The 15,313-nt window shown below is 30.4% G+C and overlaps 5 protein-coding genes and 1 pseudogene across 6 annotated transcripts, besides 3 other annotated features; 2 read left to right on the forward strand and 4 right to left on the reverse strand.

The window, feature by feature from the left end:
* Positions 1-157: part of a mobile genetic element that runs on past the window's edge.
* Positions 158-2,724: 2,567 nt separating this feature from the next.
* Positions 2,725-2,917: a mobile genetic element.
* Positions 2,918-2,926: 9 nt separating this feature from the next.
* On the reverse strand, positions 2,927-3,163 carry TVAGG3_0936380 (N-acetylmuramoyl-l-alanine amidase family; the record flags this gene model as incomplete). The annotated part of the gene is made up of 1 exon (XM_051252780.1): positions 2,927-3,163. The coding sequence occupies one exon, from the start codon at positions 3,161-3,163 to the stop codon at positions 2,927-2,929; it is 237 nt and encodes a 78-aa protein (XP_051078354.1).
* Positions 3,164-4,223: 1,060 nt separating this feature from the next.
* On the reverse strand, positions 4,224-4,625 carry TVAGG3_0936390 (uncharacterized protein; the record flags this gene model as incomplete). The annotated part of the gene is made up of 1 exon (XM_001299166.1): positions 4,224-4,604. The coding sequence occupies one exon, from the start codon at positions 4,602-4,604 to the stop codon at positions 4,224-4,226; it is 381 nt and encodes a 126-aa protein (XP_001299167.1).
* A 4,294-nt stretch (positions 4,626-8,919) lies between these two features.
* Positions 8,920-15,313: part of a mobile genetic element that runs on past the window's edge.
* On the reverse strand, positions 9,737-10,195 carry TVAGG3_0936410 (repellent protein 1 family; the record flags this gene model as incomplete). Its single annotated transcript, XM_001299168.1, has 1 exon — positions 9,737-10,195. The coding sequence occupies one exon, from the start codon at positions 10,193-10,195 to the stop codon at positions 9,737-9,739; it is 459 nt and encodes a 152-aa protein (XP_001299169.1).
* TVAGG3_0936420 (uncharacterized protein) lies at positions 10,226-10,552 on the reverse strand (the record flags this gene model as incomplete). The annotated part of the gene is made up of 1 exon (XM_051252781.1): positions 10,226-10,552. The coding sequence occupies one exon, from the start codon at positions 10,550-10,552 to the stop codon at positions 10,226-10,228; it is 327 nt and encodes a 108-aa protein (XP_051078355.1).
* TVAGG3_0936430 (uncharacterized protein) lies at positions 12,305-12,527 on the forward strand (the record flags this gene model as incomplete). The annotated part of the gene is made up of 1 exon (XM_051252782.1): positions 12,305-12,527. A coding segment is annotated over one exon (223 nt), but the record flags the coding sequence as incomplete, so codon positions are not given.
* TVAGG3_0936440 lies at positions 12,590-13,450 on the forward strand (annotated as a pseudogene). Its single transcript has one exon. A coding segment is annotated over exon 1 (861 nt).

Genomic DNA, 15,313 nt, shown 5'->3' on the forward strand with positions numbered 1-15,313 from the left:
ATATGTCACCCACTGTGGTCATCGCTTGATCGGGGAAGTTTCTGGAATCTATTGTGACTTGAAGACCTCGAAGCATTGGATTTTCTAAAACCGTTCTTTGCATTGCATTCTTCGGAAATGTTAACACAACATCTGTAACATTATGAAGAGCGTATGAGAAATCAGAGCTGATACCTTCAGGAGTGATGCAACCTCCATTTAGTGAACGAACGTCAATATGTTGAGCTGGAATCATGAATGGATCTTCCTTACTGAATAAACGTGGTATTGCTTTAACTGATTCTTCAATTAAACCGTATCCTGGTGTAATGCATTTATCCTCTAAAACTTCCATCTTTGTGCATGAAATAATAACGTCATCAACTGTTGCGTCAGCAGATGTAGCGGCTAAGCTTGTAATTAATTTGGCAGGAAGTCCGATTTGTTGGAATTTGCGATCATATTTATAAACATGATTCATAATCTTTTCATAATTTTCATCAGTTATCTTTTCATAAACATAATTTTGTAAATCAGCAACTCTTAACGGGTCAACCTGGCAAAATACTAAAGTATCCCTGAAAACATAATATTTAAGAATGATATCACCAAATGATTTAGGATAATCATCGAACGCCTGAAATGCTAACAAATCGTTTACTGGAATAATCATATCAAAAGTGACATCAACTTCTTCATTTGCTCTCTTGAAAACTTCTGAAGGGTCAATATATTTACCACATACTGAGTTATCATATTTTTGAACATTGTTATATAATGAATGAACAAACTTTTTAACTTTCCTTTCTGATTTTGGTTTATATGTTGCAAATGCGAAAGATTCACGGGCGCAATCCATCTGAAGATAACCGGCATCACCTCTTTCGGTTTCTACTTCTAATTGCTTAAAGTTTTGATTTGATGATTTGTAACCAACGAATAAACGCATGCATTTAAAAGCGGCATCACATGTGAAAGCTTTATTTGAAACTAGAGTTGCTTTAACTTTACGTTTAATATATGTGTCACCTAATTGGTTCACATCATGAGCCGGATTTGTAATTCTTAAATGAGTTTGTTTATCATCAAAATATGGAGCATCAGAGTCATAGCATGAACTTTCAAGTTCTCTATAATATCTTCTACCGTCATTCTTTGCGAATATTTCATTTATCTTTTCGAATGAATGAAACACATTTCCATTAATCGGTTTAGTGTTTGGCACTAAATAGTTAGTCGTCATTTATGATGAAATAAAAAAATCAAAATTAAAAGATGAAAATGAATTTTTAATTTTAATGAAATAATCAACTATGGCTGCAGGATTCTTTAAAAAGTTATGGGATAAAGTAAAAAGAGGAGCGCATAAAGTTTGGGAAACAATGAAGAAAGGAGCAAATTGGATATTTAAGAATAAAGAAGCAATTAGTGACGTTGCAGAACAAATAGCACCTAATGTTCCGGTAAGGGAAGTATTAAATAAAGGAGATAAAGTTTATCGTCGACTACAACCGATATTGAGATAAAAATAATATTTATTTATTTTTCCTATGGCATTCCAAACGGGAACCGCGGTTGGTTACCATGGATTTCCGTCACCGGTCACATTTTAAAGATTTTTAAAGCCTTATAAAAATATGCTTTGTAAATCATTTTTTGTAAATCGGCAAAAATTTGGTAATTTTCTTCAACTAATAAATCTGCGAATAGCATTTATAATACAAGAACAATCTTTTAAAATGCGTTTGATTCATTTTTGTATAATTTCATATAGGCACATATATTCTTCCGGGACTTTCCGTGATTTTACCGTAAAATCATTAGTTTACACCAATTTTTCCGTATTTTGAATAGTTTACTGCACTTTTTCCGTAAAATTGAGTTACGGGAATCCGCAAAATTTCCGGACCTCATTTTTCATAGAATATAATAATAATATTTGATAAAAAGATATATTATTTATATTTTTGATTTTTGAATTACGGAAAAAGTGAATTGTTAACTTGATTTTTTTATATGGTTAATTTTTCAAATGATATTATGAAGATCTAAAATATTAAAAGTAAAAAATTGAATTACGGAAAAAGTGAGGTCAAAAGTGAAATAAATTTGCAGAACAATTTTCATTGAAATAAGACATTGAGTATCACACTTTAGTGAATCAACATCTATAAGAATGAAGTGTTTTGAAGCTGAAATAATATTGAATAGAAATTAATTTTTTCTGAAATTTTGAATGAAATTATGGGAAATAAAAAAATTACTAAATATTGTATTCATACAAATATATTATTTTAAAGGAAAAAATAGATGCTGATAGAAACGATGAAAAATTTTGAAAACTTTACAATTAATTTATGTTCGTTAACCACAGAGCTTGCAATCCAAAGCTCACGTTAGACTACAAGAGTCATGAAGTCTCATACTAAGGGATATCCAACATATATTTTAATAATAATGTTTGTGACAAATATTCAACATAAAATTAAGTTTTCGTTTCGTTACAAGGCATTCATACTTTGGAGATATCATATTTAATGTACAGAAAAGTTAATATTAAACAATACATGCTAAAGAATTAATAAATAAGATAATAAAATAAATTTATACGTAATTACTTTCATTTAATATGCTTTATGCTGTATAATATTGATTAAGAGGCATTAAAAGGTTCCATAGTCTGCTTTTATAGGCAAGATTTTTGATAAAAATTTAAAATTTTGAAAAATGATGAGAAAAGGAAAAAAAAGGTAAATGAGAGCAAGAGGAGGGAAAAAAAAGAAAAAGAAAAGAAAGGGAAGGGAAAAATAAAAGAAAGAAGGACATATAAAAATTTAGATGCGCATTCTTAATGCCGAGGCGGCTTGCCGCCGAGGCGCGATTTTTTTAGGCCTCTACGGTAACCCGGCAATGTTTTTTTAAATCTTGTACAGCCCTAATTTTTCCACTACTTTCCTCCTATTTTATTAAGTATTCCTTCAGCTATTCCACCAACTGCGTTACCTGCTTGTGCTCCCATCGCTGGATTACCTGCTTTAGCACCTAATACTCCACCTATGATAGTTCCTGCCGTTTTCGCTACTGGTGCCAAAAAGTTTGCAATGGGTTTTATTACTTTCTGATGAACCCAACTTGCTGCTTTCTTAATTCCTTCCCATAATTTTTTAAAGAATCCTGCCGCCATTTCTGATTTAATATTAATTAAAAAATATATTTCATCACTTATATTCTAATTTTTAATTAATCATAAATGAAACCAATTTTAAAAATAAATGAAACACAGGAGGAGGAAATAAATGAAAATGATGATGTTCCACAAAAAATAAACGTTATTAAACCCATTACTGAAACAAAAACATTTTCATCTGTTGAAGAATTTAATGACTATTATGCTAATAATAAAAAATTATTTGAAGAATTGACAACATGTAAATTGAATAAAATGTTTAAAGTTGATGGTTTCAAAATTTCAAAAATAAAAGGTGTTGTTAGTTTGAAATCTATTCCTCAATCAAGAATCACCTCATTAATGAAAATAGATGATTTAACAAAAAGAATAGAAGAGATTGAAGAAAGAATGAATCAAATAATTGATATCATAAATCATGACTCGTTGAGCCCGGGTCCATAAAGCCCAGGACTTAAAGCCCAAGGTACAAAGTGCCCAGGACTTAAAGTCCATCACTGAGTTCAAGGTTATATTCATCAAATATTTCATTATTAAATGCAACTTCTGCTAGTTTATTTATTTTTTCAATACGATCATTTGAAAGTCTATCGTTTAATTTTTTCTGAAGTTTTTCATTTTCTAGTTCTGAAACTTTATTTGGATGATATGTAAATTCATGAAATTCTTTGGCCTCGGTTTTGATCATTAATTTACAAAGAACTTTTGTGGTTGGAATTCGTTTGAACCATTTATCCTTAATATTTGTTATAAATTCAATATCTGGAATTAATTCCCAAATTTTTGCATTTTCAATTAATTTATTATCAAATGCAAAAGCAATGGGTTTAATATTATGTTTACCTTTATAATATAAACTTTCTACATAATCATCGAAATAAACATCTACTTGTTTAACATTTTCAAGAATTGGTGAAAGAGCATCCATTAATTGATTGACGGTTACGAATCTTGATCCACTCATTTTCTTACGAATTAAAAAAATAAATTATTCAAAAATGTCAGAAGAAAATATTTAAATAAATTATTTAAATTTTTTTTACTCTATTCAAGAATTTTATTTTTGATATAACTCATTGAATTCAAAATTTTTTAAAAAATTGACACCATATATAACCAGTAGAAATTCTGCCAGTAGAAGTTCTACCAGTAGAAACTTTACTAGTAGAAGTTCTGCTAGTATAAACTCTACCAGTAGAAGTTCTGCCAGTAGAAGTTCTGCCAGTATAAACTCTACCAGTAGAAGTTCTGCCAGTATAAACTCTACCAGTAGAAGTTCTGCTAAAGTATTCAATTTTGAGGGAAACAGTAGAAGTTCTGCCAGTATAAACTCTACCAGTAGAAGTTCTGCCAGTAGAAGTTCTGCCAGTATAAACTCTACCAGTAGAAGTTCTGCCAGTATAAACTCTACCAGTAGAAGTTCTACTAAAGTATTCATAAACACCTTTTTATATCTTATTTACATCTAACATGCACCAATTTATTTTATAACTTTATTAATACTAAATTTTATTTCATACAAAAAGTAAAAATTCATAAGTTATATATTAATTTAATAAATTATATTATCATTTATAATAAAATTTTTCGAAATGCAGATAAATTTTAACATGTTCGAAATGAAACTATTATAAAATATATTCTTTTTATTAATGGTAATATAGGAATTGTAGGAATAAAAACTTTTTATAAATTATTCATAAATTTTTAAAATCGGTTTCATACAAAATAAAAATAAATTATTCAAAAATGTAAGACATGAATGTTTAAAGTTTATTTTTTTTATTTCATTATGGTAGTGAATCTTTCATTCATGAAAATAATTATATCTAATTTCTTTTACTCTCTCGTATATACTAGATTTAAAGAATTCAGATTTTTCCCCATAATCTCCTAAATGTTTTCTAATCTTATCGGTTTTCCATTCATAATATGAAACTGTATAACATTTATTCCTAAATTCATATTTTATTATAGATTTAGTATTTTCAAACTCTTCAATATTTAAAACTTTACATCCTTCTTTATTAAATATATGTTTCACATATTCAGGATTTATCATTCTGTAATATTGTTTTCCTTTAAATCTTTGAATGTAAACAGGAACACCATCCTCTAAAATTCTATTATCCACTTTATCAGGTTTTACTTGTTGGGTCATTTATGTAAGAATAAAAAAATAAATTATTTTAAAATTAATGTTATTTTTTAATGTGTTTAGTATATGAAAAATTTAATGTATCGTCTATATATAGATGCAGCAAAAAAAGTCACAAACCCCGCATGATTCTACTACTGGTCATAAATATGAAAACTTATTTTTGACTAAATATATTAATTATACCTTATTTTATTAATTTTTGTCTTCGATAAGTCAAAATATGAAACTGTAAAAATCATTTCAAAACCGGAAAAAATCTCTCAAAAATATAATCAAAACTGTATTTCGATTTGACCAAAATGCTATATTTGTATCGCTTATGAAAATTAATTCAACAAGATTTTATTTTGGGTTAATTGGCGATAAAAAATGAAAAGTCTGGATTATTATTCAGTTTAACCTAGCAAATCTGAATTTGCAAAAATCTTACATTTTTGTTTAGGTTTAACGATTATATATTTTAATAATCATATCTAAAGCCTATTTTATTAATGTTATTCATATGTGTATTAAATAAATTTAATTTAATATGTCAATCTGTTGTTTTAATTATTTTTTTGGTATTTTCTTCAAGATTTTAATCGAAAGATTTGAATCAAAGCTAAGTTATCAATTACTCAGATTACATATTTCAAATATAATCTCAGCTCAGCTCCCATATGTAATAACTATTCAAAACATGGAATAATTTTCAAATCAACAAAGTTTGAAAGGGGAAAATAGTCGAATTTAACAAAATATTTTATTACTTTTGTTCGAGATTTAAAGTTTCTTAAAGCAAATCTTTAGTAAATTTCGAGACTAAATTATCGAACTGTTTTTATCTGAATATTCAAGTGGAAAAGCCAACAAAATCATCCTTGCATTGATAATTACTTTCTATGTTAGTGTTAATTCATAATGAATTACTCCAAGATTAATTTTCATTTATTCTTTATACGAAATTTCTATGAACTCACCTTGCTACAGGATAAGTCAAGTCTGTGTTAATGTTTTTCCTTTAAATCATTTCCATTAATGAATGCAAATGTCGGGAAAGTGAGTATGCAAAAACTTTTTTTATAAAACTTTTTACATTTTATTATGAGAATCCGATATCTCTTCCTAACATTTGATGTTTTACCTCAAAACATCAAAAAATCATATGCAGTTCATTTCACTTGATTATTGTTTGCCGTTTTACATCAAAATTCCCTTATCATCACAACTATATTACAGATTCCAAACACAAATTCCTAGAAAACTTACTTTAAATGCAAGTTAATTTTCTATATCTTAAGGTTAGTCCTTTCCAATCCATAAAGATCGATTTTTCAAGAAATTGAAAGTATTTTTATACTTCCGCTTTCAAAAGGAAATGTATATTAAGACTTGTACAAGTCACATATATTTATCATCCTTTTCTACCTTAATACCGATGTCTGAGGTGTCAACCTCAATGAATGGAAACTTCTCATTAAAATTGTAAAATTGGATTCTCATTGCGACCCACTCACTTGTCAAAGGTAATTTCAAAGATATAATACGCTGACTTTAATTACCTTTGGCCATTGCTCAAAAATTCTGGTTTAATTTTTCAACCGAAAGATTATAATTTGATGAATAAAAATATTACCATAACATTTGCAATACCTATTACTATTAACGGCTAAATTCTTGAACAATTTTTTTATATCAATTGAATTAAGATTTTAAATGGTTTCAGACTCCATTTGTTAGATATAAATGACTACAATGAAGTAAATCTTATGCACCTATTGCATAAATATGATAATATTACTTAATATTAATGTATTGTACATTAATTAGATAAATTTCGTCAAATAAACACTTTTATTTAATTATAATTATAAAATAAAGCTATTTTGCCGATTTAAAATTTAGAGTTCTCTATTGCTTTTTCAATTTTTAACTGTTAATTTTATTTGATTTCCAAAAAAAAATCCATTTTTCAAAAAACCATTTCAAGATTCTTCATTTTTATTTACGAAATTTGAAAATCATGAAAATTTTGGAAAATCACAAACAATTTGGGCAGCTTTTGTAGTGTATCAGCAACAGTATTCTGTCCAATAAAACTCGAAATTGAAATATCTTCATTCAAATTTTCTTCTAATGAAAGAGAAAGATATCCACCATTTCAGAATATCTCACGAGAAAGGAATGAAAGCTAAGCCAGCTTATCAAAACCTATACTATACTTTTATTTTTACAAACATTAAAAGTTTCATCCCATTTCTCAAGGCAAATTTAATAATAATCATCGCAATTGTTTGTTACAAGTTATTCCCCGAATATTTTACTATTCTATATTTCGATAAAATACAAACAATTTAAAGAGAGCCCCAGAATACGAATTTGACCAGATTGTTTTATATGTACTTCGAATAATTTTACTTTTAATCATAATTGTTTAATGCTTATTTTTGAATCAAAATTTTGCACTATTCTCACTTAACTTATATAGAATACAGCAGGAGTGCTTTCTAATATGAACAAAATTGAAGCTTTATTCTTTAATAGTCAAGATGCTATTAATTCCTTAATATTAAAAATTTGATTTCAGATGGAACGCTAAATATATGATAGTTTGGCTCAATTTGACAAAAATTCGTGTAAAATCAGCAAAGAAATGAAAATAACGAATACAATTCTCACGAGCTGTCTGAGCAACATTTGAAATTATTCATTGAAAGTATATAATCAAATCACAGAAAAAATGCAACGACTACAAATCGTATCAATGGATGTCAGAGCTTTAGTTGTTTGGTTTCTTTGTTTATGCTTTTTTTTACTGGTTTTTTATGGATAAAACAATAGGAATAAAATAAGAGTAATACATCTGATTGGGATTATCAAAAGTACTATATATTTTAACAGCCATTTCGATATAAGAGAATACGAAATTAGAATCTGTGCATAAAAAAAATTCAAGAAAATCTAAACATTTATGTAGAATATTAAAATATGTTATCCTCTCTGAAAAAGGTTTTGATATGGTAAGTTTAAATTGTTGATGTTTGAAAAATTTGATTTCGAATAAATTGTTATAAAAAATCCCTATGATCTCAGAACATATTAAGAAAGACGAAAGTTCAACAAGGATTGCTATCTCAAAACATGTTGAGGTATTATTTTACATCTCGTACAATGTCGCTAGAATATTTTTTATGATAAATTTGAAAATAAACCTTAATTCAAGGAATTTTAGATACATATTGATATATGTATGGTTGTTATCGAAGTAAACAAAAAATTTTTCTTGTTTTCAAATCAAATGTAATTTCATTTATTACTTAATTTCATATATAAGAAGATCAATTAATGCGTATATTATTAGAAAATATCAAAAAATACGATATTTGGTTGGAGTAAATTTTTCCAGGATGTTCCATAAAATTAGAAATGCTAGTAACAGATTATGGTTATATGGGCAACATATAACATAAATACCGTAGGTTGAATAGCCCGAGACCAATTTCAAAGGTCGTGTACCAATAAAAAATTTTGAATCAATTTAGTTAGTTAGTATACAAGTCATGGGTACGGCGGCACTGCGTTCCACCTTACCCAATATTTGTGAATTTGACACTTTACAAAGCCGCCAACCACTTCACTAACGAACTCACTAATGTAAAAAATAAACGTTCTCACTATCGTTCTCACTAACGACTTCACTAATGTTCTCATAAATTTTCCTCAATATCTTCATCATCAGTGTTAACCCTATTGTAGTCATACTTGAAGCCATAAACTTTCTCTAACTTCTTAACGTACAATTTACATAACTTACCTTCGTCATCGTATGGTTTAATGATATAACTATTTCTATCTTTATACACAGTCAATGAAAAGTCAACTGGTCTCGGATGTATTTGAAAGAACATGTTATGCTCAGGAAGGAAGAATAAATGTTTAAATGTATGTTTGTTATACTGTGGAATTCGAATGAGTTGCTTTTGTTCTGTCATTTACATCCAAATAAAAATTTTCAGTAAAATAAAAAATAAACTTAAAAATTAATGATATCACCACCCTCACACGTATGAAAACATAGCACAAAAATAAATTTAGGTGAAGTGGTGAGATCTCACCTCTTTTTTCACCCTGTTGAATTCATTGCTTTATAACTCTCTTCCTTTCTCCAACTCTTCTAACTTCTTCTTAAGTTCAGCAATGTTGTCCTCATGAAGTTTAATCTTCCTTAATATACCTTCTCTATCTAATGGTTGCTTTATCTTTCTAAACTGAACTCTACCATCCTTCATAGTATGAATGTAAAAACCTTCTGGAATAGTTCCTGATTTAATGTATTCTACCAAAAACTTTTGTTTCATTGCTTCAGTGACTTTATTTGTCATTTCAATCAAATAAAAATTTTAATATTAAATAAAAATAACGTTATTTTTTCAGTAAGGAAACGCAGGAGTTTTACGATTTATTTGAGGAGTAGGTTCTGGTTTAAATGTTGGAGTCGGTTTAGGAGTTGACTTTTGAACAGGAGTTTGTACTTCCATAGGTTCAGGAGTCATTGAAGGTTTTGCTTGTGAAGGCGTTGGTTTTGGCGAAGGTGTTGGAGTTTGTTTAACTTCAGCTACTTCAGTATTATTTACAACATTTGCTTTATTTCTTTTCAACATCATAACTGCTCCTGCTGTAGCTAGCAAACCTAGTGGGAGACCATATCTTATATAAGGACTTGACCAAATGCTATTTTTGACAGGAGCTGGTGGAACACCTAACCTTGGTGAGACTGCTCTTTGCCATTGTGCAGCTCGTAAGAAATATTCAATAGGTGCTCCATAATCGTTTGGTAAAGTTTGTTTCATAGATGGTGAAGGTTCACGAGAGCTTGATGAAGAACTCATTTATAAGCTTTAAAAATAAACGTTCATCCTTTATTCCTCACTGTCGTCCGTAGCTAAGTTATAGTCATCTAATCTTATTATGGGGATGCCATTAGCACGCACCTGAATGGCAAAGCAACAATCCCTCATAAATCCAATAAGTGGCTTTGGTACATTTTCAGTTGCTAGTTCAATAGGTCCTTTAACAGACAATTTGTATGTTATTGGAGCAGTAGATGTTTGACCTTGCTGGAAGCAAAAGTCCACTTCTGTTGGAAAACCACATAAGAAATGTGTGTTGTCATAGCTATCCCATTTATGTTCCACACTACCATCATCCACCAATGACCTCATAACATCTTCATTAAATCCTATCATATCATTGTTTGTATTGCAGGCGTTCGCAACCATTTCATAAAATACAGGTCCATATGATTTTTCGGGTTCTGCAGGCATATTTCCATAAGCTCCCATGGAAAGCTGAAGATATTTAAACTTAGGGTTCTCAAAATTAACATAATAGTTGTCTTTCTTTCTAAATAGTGCCCAAATACTTTTAACATTAATAGGCGTATAAGCTGCTGTAAATGTTGCACTTGAACTATCTGTATTCTTTGAGAATGAACCGTCCATAGGAATCCAATCCATAACTTTAACAGGAAAACATAAAGCCTCGTTTGTATAATGTTCTACAAGTTCTGTATAAATGTTAGGGTCTAAAGAGAATGACTTTGGATGAATGAAACATTCATTAAAATCCATCTTTGTTCGAAATAGTTGCTGGGTTACAGTTGTAATAGTAACTGTTCCACTAGCTTCTACTGCCTTCGTTATCATAGTGAATGGTTCATTCCATGGAACAAATTTATTTGTCGGTGGATTTGAATCTGAAGCAAATGCAACTTTAAGAGTTGGATTGAAAGCAATGATATCATTTACAGATATAGATGTGCATTGTAAGGCGTCGCTACTGAACTTTACTTTAAGCTGAATGTTTCCTGCAAAAGCTGGAATAAATCGAATAGCTTCTAATGGAAGGAATCTTCTAACAGGAATTCTTAAACGAAGCTTAAAATCAAATGATTTTCCTGCTGTAATTGGACCACTAACAATTTGTCCTGTTCTGCATGTTCCCGAATGACTCCATACATCTTCATGTCGAGTCTTTGAGAAAATCTACTTTCTTTATTTGTTCGGTAGTTTGTGAGTTTGAAGTTATATATGCTTCTTCTCTTGCGTTGTCTTGAGAATATACGATACGACCATTTGCAAGGATTTGATATCCAGCAACTGCATAGAAAGCGTCATCGAAACCAATCCAAAATCCTGGTGGGTTTGTTTTATTGGAACCTGAACCAATTTCTTTATCTACAATAAATTGACCTTCCATTTTATACGTAATGAATGTATTGTAAAGGTCCAACATATTTTCACCAGGAGGTGAGAGATTGAATGTTACCCATGTGTTATCTTTAGCAGTTCCAGGTTGTGATGGAATCTTTGCGTCAGAATATTTTCTATTAGTGTCACCAATTTGAACTGCATTGTCTATGATATCGAAATATGAGCGAATCTGATGAATATGCTCTGCTGGAGTAAATTCGTTTAGCTGTTCGTTCTGCATGTATTTACTTCAGATAAAAATATCTATTTACTTCATTATTCTCACTCTTCTTCTTGGCATTCGTGGTGGAAGTTGTTTCTTGACATTTTCAATGAAACTGTACATTCTCTTTTGTCTCAACTTCTTTCACTGGCGGTCAGGATTCTTTGACTCGGTTTGTTTTTCAATGAAATTCACGAACTTTGCAATAAGCTCTTGGTTCGTTATTGAAAGTACATCTGGCTTCTTTTCTTTGGTTCTATTGACTTTTCAGTTTGAATAGAAGGCTTAACATGGGCTTCGTGGACTTCACCCTTGCCATACACCTTAATGTTGTCGCTTTCTGCATTCGCTAATGGAACCTTTCTTTTTCTTACGTATATTTTACCATCTTTACTCTGACTTACGTAATAGAAAGGATGTTGTATTCCTCTTGCGTCATTTAATATAATAGACTCTCGCTCTGATTTTGACAAGCTCATTTTACATCGGTTAAAGTTTTAATTTTGTTTTTTATCTGCAGTCAAATGACTCAGACAAGCCCTACGGACAAGACCCAAGGGGTCATAGATGTTGAAGCATTGAAGAAAGAAATTCGTGAGCAAATTTTATCCGAACTGAAGGAACAAAAACAAGAACAAAAGCCAGAGAGACCAAAGAGAAAACTTAGTGAAAAACAACTTGCTGCATTAGCTGCTGGAAGACAGAAGAACCCACGTTTGCTGGCGAAAAAGCTAGAGAAGAAGCTGAAGCAAAAGCTAAAAGAAGCTGAAGCAAAGAAAGAGTAAATGGTTTATTTTTATCCGAATTAAATGTATAGACAAATACCTTTATCTGTTGCGTTCAGTAGTGAAAACCCTGACGTCAAAATAAAGGGGAACAGAGTAACGTTTAAGTTTCCAACAGAACTGGATTGTGAACATAAATGAAGAGAAGTACATTGCATATAACATCTATGTATATAAACACGTGCTTTCAGAAAGGTTGACTTTATACTTCAAGTCGAGATAGAAAATGACGAACAGTCTTTAAGCGCCCAAAACATTCACATATACAAATACTTTAAAGACGATACAACATTGTTGCAATGTATGATTTCAATTTAATGAAATGTTCGAGAAAAAGTTTAACATTGAAGTACAAACTTTACAGCCTTTACGTGAGTTTCTTGCACAACTGAAAGAAGAAGGTAGTCAGCCACAACTTATAGACTTTCATTATGAATTTAATGAAAATGAAGATGGAACTCATGACTGTCAGTTTGTTGTATTCTCACCATTCAATGAAGTCGCTAAAGAGAAAGAAAATCCATTACGTATAAGATTCAAATCTCTGAACCAAGTGATGATTTCAAAAATGTTTTCAATTATGATGCAATGCTTCCGAGGAAAAATGAGTTTTCAAAGATTGTAACACCTGGCATTTGGGATAGAAAGCAAGCTATTCTTTTCTCTAATATAGCCAAAGGCGTTGAAAATGAGTTCATTGGTCATACAAGAACTTCACCACTTCCTAACCCTAAATACTATAAATTAACTGGCTTCAATCGTGAGTTTTGGATAGACATGTTCTCCACTCATGACCATAACTGCCCAGTGTTCTTACCTCCAGACTATAAGGACTGTCTCTACATTGAAGCACAACTCTTAAACTCTACCATCGCAGTATTGTAAAATCTACGCTAGTTTTATTTTTATCACGAATGACCTCATTCATGACCTCATTGCTGACAAAAATAAATGACCTCAGAACTTCAACTTACGAATAAAGCTTGTTTTAGTCGTTATTGAGAAGTTAAACTTTTCAGCAAAGCAAGGACTAGAAGACTTACATAAGTCAAATCCAATCTCTTGACCATCATGAAGTGCTTTGTAAAGTTTCATTAAACTGAACTCAGAGTCTTTGTCATATGTTCCAACAGGTATGTGAATGTTCTTATCTTCATTGTAATAGCATTGTATAGCTTCAGGAAACATTTCATTTGCTGTTAAAGCAAGACGTCTTGTTTGACACCTTTACAACGTGCATGGAATGCAACTTCATTTAAATCATTCGTGAGTAAGTCTATGTAAGTCTTCTTTCCACAAATATTGACTTGTATGCTAAACTTTGTTTTCCAGGTGTTATTTCTGCGAAGTCAGAATGGAACTGACCAAGGTTCTTTCCTATACGGACCGTATCTCTTTTAAATCTGCTGCAAGCTTTGGTATGTCTTCATTGAAAATATGCATGCTATCACAGTCCTGGTAAAATATTTGAAGACCCATATCTCAGCAGTACAGAATACTTCGTTCATTATTCTCTTCGACATTGACAGAATATTAACACCAAGTGGACAGAAGTTAAAGTGTCTGCAAATGCTTTTTCGTTAGCTTGAAAATAGTTTTATCTGAACCATCCAAACTTCGAACTTCACTATATGGTTGTAGTTTCTGATGGCATATCTTATAGCATCTTTGTCATTTACTATGGTTATTTTTGACTCAATAGGAGATATAATATTTTGCCATAAATACTGTTCAGAATGAGCTTATATTTTCTTGCAAAGGATTTCCTTCTTTCTTATACTTTAACCTTAACTCAAACAACTTCTTTAACTTCATCTCTTATTCTAATATCTCTGTTTCCATCGTAATAGTATCCTTGCAACACTTCACATTTGACACCTTGATATTTTATGAGGTCTTGTAATGTTATATGGTCAACATACATTAAACAGCAAGTGTTTGAACTTCTGGGAACGTTAAGTTCTGGATTTAGTTCAGGGTCACAAACTATTAAAGGAAAGTGTCTATGTATTCCAATCTCTGTTATCTTAATGAGAACAAAGAAGCCAGACATAAACTTTTCACCAATGGGTTCCTTTTGGTCGTCATCGAATAAATGTCTCATGAATACTGCTGTGCTTAACATTTCTTTCTTCAATACTTTCGGTATACCTTCTAAAGTATAAAGTCTTGCTATAGCTGATGATAAATGAAACAGCGTCGAAGTCAGCAATGAGTTTCTTTTCGCTCTTTTGTTTCATGTTATCTGACAGCATACATCTTCCACCTTGAATACAGCGTGAAATAAATTCTTTGGTTTATTTTGAGAGGTCATATAAATTTCCATTCGGGAAGTACACTCTGTTCTCAAACAATTTGTTAGCAATAGAACAAATACTAACGTAGTCATAAACGTTTAAATCAAATTCTTTCATATTGTCATTGCGGAACTTAACAAAAACCTTCTCTTAAAATCTTACATCTTGTTTGCAATAAAATGTGCTATACTTTTCTAAGTCGAAGGTGGTTCTCATCTATTCTGCAACCTTTGATGGAATCTATGTTTTTCATGAATGTATCTGCATCCGGAATAAACTTACATGCTTCAGAAATGACACCAAGTTCTGTTGTCATTTGCTAACAAATGTACTGCTGTAGTAGTTGTAGGAAATACTTCTTTCAGTCCTGTTTGTAAGTTAAACATAGCAGGAAATAGTTTAAGCTTCTTATTTATAACACTGTAAAGTCTTTTATAATAATTGCCTTTGG

The sequence above is a fragment of the Trichomonas vaginalis genome, chromosome I, assembly GCF_026262505.1.
Source record: "Trichomonas vaginalis G3 chromosome I, whole genome shotgun sequence".
In the NCBI taxonomy this organism is placed as follows: Eukaryota; Parabasalia; order Trichomonadida; family Trichomonadidae; genus Trichomonas; species Trichomonas vaginalis.